The sequence below is a fragment of the Sinocyclocheilus anshuiensis genome, unplaced genomic scaffold (assembly GCF_001515605.1).
Source record: "Sinocyclocheilus anshuiensis isolate Anshui unplaced genomic scaffold, SAMN03320099.WGS_v1.1 scaffold1036, whole genome shotgun sequence".
NCBI lineage: Eukaryota > Metazoa > Chordata > Actinopteri > Cypriniformes > Cyprinidae > Sinocyclocheilus > Sinocyclocheilus anshuiensis.
In genome coordinates, this window is record NW_015550226.1 from 2,070,298 (window position 1) to 2,077,449 (window position 7,152).

The window sequence follows — 7,152 nt, forward strand, 5'->3', positions numbered from 1 at the left end:
TGGGGGTAAGCAGATAAACATCAAATTTTCATTTTTGGGTGAACTATCCCTTTAAGACTGGTTTTGTGGTCCAGGGTCACACACATACAGTATATATATTCCTTTAAGAAATTATTTTAAAAACTATCATGAATAAATGCCCTTGACTTACCTTGTCACAAAACACTTGAGCACTTCATCATGCTTACAGACAAACTCGATGAATCGAGGGGAGGTCATGCTAGATATCAGAGAACAAAAATTAAAATGAAATAAGAGTGTGCAGGGTCTCAGACTTGCCGATGAGAGTCTATAAATTATGCATTAATTAAAGAGTGATTTAATGGTCTAATAACATTATCAGTAGAGAGGCAGTGAGGTCGGGGTGAAGAGACATTATGAACACTCACGCCGAATGAGCTCATGAGCACACGTCTATTAAAACACTCATCTTGGTTCTCCAGTACTTCCCATGAACTTTACAGGGGTCACATTCCACACTTCTCTAGCTTTTAGCTCCACTTATAAAGTTCACATGCTTTTATCAATACTTTTATACAAAGCGGCCTACAGTGTATTCAAGCCATTCATTTTGTCACCATGTGTGTTCCCGCTGACAATCAAACCCATAACCTCAGCAATGGTCCATGGTCGAGATCTCAAAAGTTTGAAGATTTCTGAACAAGCTGTTCTCTGCAGTTTAGTTTCTAAACTTGTCTGTGTGAAGTGCAAATAAACTTTGGTCACACTTTATTTGAAGGTCCAGTTCTCACTATTAACTAACTATTAATTACGACTTTTGCCTAAATAACCTCCTAATTACTGCTTATTAATAGTTAGTAAGATAGTTCAGTTTAAGTATTGGGTAGGATTAAGATGTAGAATATGGTCATGCAGAATATGTGCTTTATAAGTACTCTTAAACAGCAAATATGGTAGTAATATGCATGTGTAGGGTATCAGAGAGAATCAGACAATTTAAGATTCGATCAGATTGGTGTTGGAACAACCCAAAGAGCCAAATTCCACAAAGAGGCCCAGGATAACAAGACAACATCATAAATCTGTCCACGACACCCTAGCGCCAGCCAGTCTGAAGCACGTCCACCAACTAGCAGCTTTGAGCAGCTCACAGCATTAAAACAAAAGAACTGAATAATTGATAATTCCAACTCAGGAAGGAGTTTGTCAAATTTGGGGCAAGTAACCAAGATTAATGGTCAAAGAGAAGCACAGCAAGACAATCACATGTAAATTCATGATAGAAACCAGGAGCTAAAGACTTCGTTGGGTGGTTTCCCCCACCCAGGACAAGAACCAGACTGAGATTCCTTTTGAGACCTTTAACCTCTTTGTTCCTCACAGAACACATTCTCACGTTCACAGAATTGCACAGAAACTGCCTTTCCATGTATATATGCACCTAAATGATGCTAAAAAGGACTTATGAGCAACTAATCATTTCTATGCATAACTCCATATTATTTATGTAACCCACACATTTGACTATCATGTATTTTGAATAACTATTGAATAGTTTATAAGATTATATTCATGTTGGGTATGTATGAGTTTGAATTGTCATGCTTTACACGTTTCTATCAATCAGTACTTTGTAAAATGTATTATATTCTTGTTATAGAAATCATGCACAAATTATACGCTGCAAGAGCGGGAAAATTCGGACCATGTGACTGATAAGATAACATGTTGATTTATGTGTTGGGAGGAGAAACATAGCAACACCCCGAGCAAAGACAATGCCTAATTGGTCAAGACACCATTTGGGATGTGTCTAACAGCCCAGTTTATACACTCAGGACATATGCTTTTAGTCATTGCTTTTTGCATTAGGGCTTTTAGCCATGCTTTTTGCCCTTGAATTCTTCGAGCGCCGTTCCAGCGTGCTCTGGCTTGCATACCAGCAGCTCCTCTAAAACCATGAGGAGAAACGCCACCTAGTCTCGTCAAACTTTACTCTTTTATTTCTTTTACTTTAGTTTCTTTTCCGTTGAGAGTTTCGTGTTCTGAGTTAAGTTTTGCCGCAACGCCGTGCCTTTGAGTTCACCTCGAGTATGTGACCGCCTCAAAACTTCAACCAGCCCACAACTCCGCATCTTCAGCCAACGCCCAACCATTGGCTTCCCAAGACATCACTTCAACGACTACTGAACTTCCAGCCAATCAGCAACTTTGGGAAACCCCGTTCTGCAACTACGACAACAACAAGGGAACCCCTAAACAAGCAACGCAAGTACCTCCAGATTCTAGCTGAGCTGGTGCATTTAATATAAGTTTTAGCCTCACTGAGGAACTCAATGCGAGGGTTACTTAAATGATTGATGGTTGTTCAGGTCTATGCAATTGCACATATTGCTATAAACTTGGGATTTCACATTTTCACTCTCTTAAACTCATTCTTTCCTCACTTGTTCTCTTTATGCAACTTGTGTGAATGTATGAGTGCATATGTTTGTGTTAAATTAGTTTACATGTCTTAGATTTATCCAATAAAGCCTTATTTATATTAAAAAGAGAAGTATCTTGTGTTTTGTGCTTACAAGTTAATGTCTTAAACTGCCGACCTTGTTACTGTGCTAATAAATAGGGTTTTCACTATATTTTGGATATTAATATCCATGCAGATTTGATGTTGTACGGCTCGTTCAATGAATCGCTGGCCGACTCAGTGATCAGCCGTAAAGATTCTGTTCAAATTCCCTATCAAATCAAAAATAATTCCCTTTGAGCTAAATTGACCTGTTTCCCTTACACATGTTAATAAGGAACTAGTTAATAGTGAGAATTGGTCCCTATACTGAAGTGTTACCGAAACGTTTAAGTTTGAGGTCAGTCTTACCTGTGTGGCATCTGACAGGAACAGCACATGTAGAAAGCCTGGATCACAGCGCTCAGGCGATTGGCTATCATAGAGATGACATCCTGACCATCGGCGTAGCCCTCCGGCGTCTTCATCACTGACTTGGCGTCCAGCAACAGAGGGGGATTTTCACTGGAAAAAGAAGGGTCGACCTCCTGCTTTTTCAGGAAGAGTGACGCAATGTCATTTCCTGAGGATGAGGTTGTTGCGTCTGTGCTCTCCTTATCCTGCTCGGTGGAGATGAGGACCAGCCATTCATCAAGAGAGTGCCACAACAGCTCCAGAGGCTAGACAGCAACACGAGAGAACATCACTTCAACACAGATGTGCTGTACAAGACCAGAGCTTTGTGAGACAGCTTTGCTATTTCCAATTGCGAGAGACTATTCCATTCTACAGCAGCCTGCATGCTCATCTGTGCAGTGTTTGACAATAGGGTGATGTGATATATTGATATTTAGAAATACACTCTCTAGTCTAGACTTTATTGGACTTATTTGAATCCTTGTATCACAGGGCTCGCAAAATTTCAAAATTGCTGGTAGCCCTTCGGGCAGACATTCTTCAGATTTTGGTAAAAAAAAAATAATAATTTAAGTAGCCCGAATAAAAAAAAAAAGATATCGGCTGAACCTCACTGCGGACAAATCAGCATGATTAAAAACTTCAGTGATTGCTGTTTTTCTTCAAATAACAAGTCAAGAGAGTAGGGGTGCAATGGATCACAAAACCCACAGCTCGAATCATATTGCATTATCATATCAGATTTTGAGTAACAGATCGGATCATTTTGCAGATGAGCAAATAAAATATGGTTCTTTATTATTTAAATAACAGAATACTTCTTTGATACCACAGCAAAAACTAGTAGCATATAGGGATGTAACGATTCACTCAACTCACGATGCGATTCACGATACTGATTTCACAATACAATTTTCTCACTATTTTTATTTTTAACAAAATGAGATTTAAGACAAATTATAAATGAAATGGTGTCCTTTTATTATTTCTCCAACAAAATGCTGCACATTTCTTTGTGAAATTGAAATATGTCAAATAATAAAACTAACTTGAAATTTTTAAACAAATCCCAAATCAAATAATTAAATAATACAAATAAAATAAATCTCTTCATATAAACAAACTAAGTGTTTGGCTGTGCTTTTCCCATTTAAAATCAGAGGCAACCACTGCATTTTAATCACGATCAAAACAAAGATGCTAAATACATGTTATTTAGATTGCAATTAGATTCTATAATTTCGAAATTGGAAGCAAAAACAGAATGGTCTGATTTTAGCTTTGTGAATGAGATGCAAATGTCACTGTCTGACAGCAGGTGGCGCTTATGGAACAGCAGGTATTTATAGGCTGCTGCCCCTTTAAGACCGAATGCACGGATCCAATATAACGATGCACTTGAGTTTTCTTTCACCACTGTTTACGTTCACTTAAGACATAACCGACTGTGTTTACGAGAATACTTGCCGAGACAGTTATTTTGAGATAATTTTGTGTGTATGCGTTCATTCAGATGCAAGGATATGCGAAAGAGGAATAAATTCTGTGTATGCGCATTGTCTGAAACGCGACTCTCTGTGCGCGCTTTGAATGAGTGCGCGCAGCTCCGAATGCATGTGAATGGTTTAAAACACTTGAATGTTTAAATCGGCTAGACTTAGAAACACGTGCAAACGATCAACTATGATCTGTTTTACCCCTACAAGCTAGTGAACAACGCAAATCAAGGAAGGAATTTAATATCACTGTTCAAGATCACAGATTCACATCTGTGTTTTAAGCTTTCAGTCTATGGTGCTCAACCTGTCACACTGTCCATTGATCAATGTATGCTACAAGAATCAAACATTTGGTGAAACAGAACATCAGTTTCTTTCATTATTTAAACATTCGTAATTAACATTTAAGTAAGCTTTGTTGGCAATGCAGTGCCCACTGACCTTAAAAACCTGGTTACGTGGTGTCTTGTTTCCGTTGTAACCCATGTCATTCCCGTTGTTTGGGCAGGACGGTCCAAGACAGAACACATGACAGAAGATCCGGACAATTCGGAGCAAACTCTTTGTTTGGACCTCAAAGTTACTGGACAAACTAATGGAAACAGAATGAGAAATAGATTTGCGTAAAGTTCTACATAATACAATTTCTCAAGAAATGTGGATAACCTGAGACACACCTCAGCAGTTTATGTCCGTTTGTGGTGGCCACGTCAGCCAAGCTGGTCAAGATCATTTGGTAGCTGGAGTCACTCTGCTGTGAAACATGTTCTAGAACCTGCCTTAGCTTAAAAAAATAATATTCAACATGTAAAAAGACACTAATGTACATAAACTCATCAAGAAACACATATAAGAAAAAGAGGCGTACCATGTTCTCTTTAATGTCATCATTCTGAGTCATCTGTATCAGTGTCTGAAACAGTCTGCTATGGTGCTGGATGAGAATTTCACATGTTTCGCCATAACCACCCTAAAAATAGTTACACATGAGCTTTAGTATCCTGCATATGAGTGAATATAATATAGGTGTGCTGCATTCACCTGCACACACAGGTCAAGCGGTGTAACCCCATTCTTGTCCGGCAAATACTTGGCTCCCCTGAGGAGCAGTATCTGTGCGGTGTCCCTCTGACCATGACTGCAATACAATGATAAAAGCTTGTAAATTGCATGCATATCAATATCTTCCATCCATGTGTGAACAAGTTTAGATCCTACTTCTGAGTGCACGTAAACAAAGAAGTCTTAATTGAACCTGGCAGATTTGAATGAGTGAAATTCAAGATTCTAAGTAAATAACAGATTTGCGTTTGATCCTCACACAAAGCCATCCAAATGTCCTGGATCAAGTTCAAGGCCCAGCTTGAGGTCCTTTCCCAATCCTGTTTCTCTCTATATTCTTCTGTTGCTTCCCGCCTCTCTCCACCATTAATATTAAGGCAAAAGTGCCAAATCTAACTAAAATGGCTTGGATGTAGCACACAAGTCATACAGATTAATGGCAATAAGCAAATATGCATAACATGCACGGTTGCATAAAATGGGCAAGGAGTTACCTTCAAACGACTGTGTCATTAAACTGGATGAGATAGTATTCATGTAGCTAGCTGTAAACATGTTAACAGTTAACTAACTTGCTCAGAAAAATCTTTTTACCAACGGTTGTCAATGTTTTTGCCTACAATATTGAAAGGCCTACTCTAGTGAAAAATCAATATACTAAAACATATTTGAAATACATTTATTTCATGCTAAGTATACTACAAATACATTTATATGTATGCGCTTAATAAAAATACCCTGCAATTGTACTTTTGGTATACTTAAAGTCTGCTAAATTGGAGCAATTTATTTTGTACTTAATGCACTTTAATAGTGTGGAAGTAGTGCTGAAGTCCAACTAAAAATATACTGAAGTATATTTGATTGTGCTAAAGTGGAACTATTGCAAGTATACTTTAGGCGCACTTTAAATATCTTGCATTTAAACACAATATTATTGAAAGACCATACAATCCTCAGCAATATTAAAACACATTTTAGGCTTAATATTTAGAAATGTGCAAGTAGTACTCCACATAAAGTTTCATTATAATTGCTATATCAGTAAGTCTTGAGCGATATGTCAGTAAAATATGTTAAATATATTACGTTTCAACTGGGGTACTTTTGTCTTATTTTAATCTATGGGCACTCCTAGTTTATGTAAATTGAAACAAGTCACTAAAATGATAATTCATTTTCAAGATTCCAGAGGTTTTAAGAGCTTCATGTTTTTCAGTGATTCCATTTTTATAACCAATACATGTACATGACTTTTCTAGCTATTCCAGTCATCCGGAACAAATGTGTATGGTTGATTTACAACACATAAGCATCACAAAAATTGGTATGGAATTGCAAGAGTCAGAACAGGCCCAGATTCCATGTTTTAAAAGCCTTTCAAGCGTATGCTTAATTACTCTTTAATTATCTGTTGTGAGGCATGTTAGTGTTGATCGCATCATCATCAGCCTTGCGTGGACTGATATCAGTGGCAAAATGTAATCAAAACAAGAGATGGATGGAGTGCTGTTGCTCAGCAACCGAGCTCATGTGAGTGTATCCAAAGCTGCACACTCAGAATACCAACAGTGGTACATCTTCATCAGGCTACATTCTTATTAGCCTGTCCTTACAGCAAAGAAACTTGAATTCCTGTGTTATTCTCATCAAACTCAAAAGAAAGCTGTGTGTTAAAAGGTTATACACTGAGAAAAAAAAAATAAA

General features: G+C 37.8%; 1 protein-coding gene across 2 annotated transcripts in view; it reads right to left on the reverse strand.

Annotated features, from left to right (window-relative positions):
• The window catches only part of LOC107661011 (E3 ubiquitin-protein ligase HACE1-like), a 39,493-nt gene that overhangs the window by 15,920 nt on the left and 16,421 nt on the right, over window positions 1–7,152 (reverse strand). For both annotated transcript variants that reach the window (XM_016450455.1, XM_016450456.1), the window contains exons 9-14: window positions 5,425–5,521; window positions 5,252–5,353; window positions 5,061–5,167; window positions 4,825–4,975; window positions 2,840–3,147; window positions 152–220 (exon numbers count right to left, since the gene is read on the reverse strand). In XM_016450455.1, coding sequence (XP_016305941.1) covers window positions 152–220; window positions 2,840–3,147; window positions 4,825–4,975; window positions 5,061–5,167; window positions 5,252–5,353; window positions 5,425–5,521 — 834 coding nt within the window. The remainder of the gene's footprint in view (window positions 1–151; window positions 221–2,839; window positions 3,148–4,824; window positions 4,976–5,060; window positions 5,168–5,251; window positions 5,354–5,424; window positions 5,522–7,152) is intronic.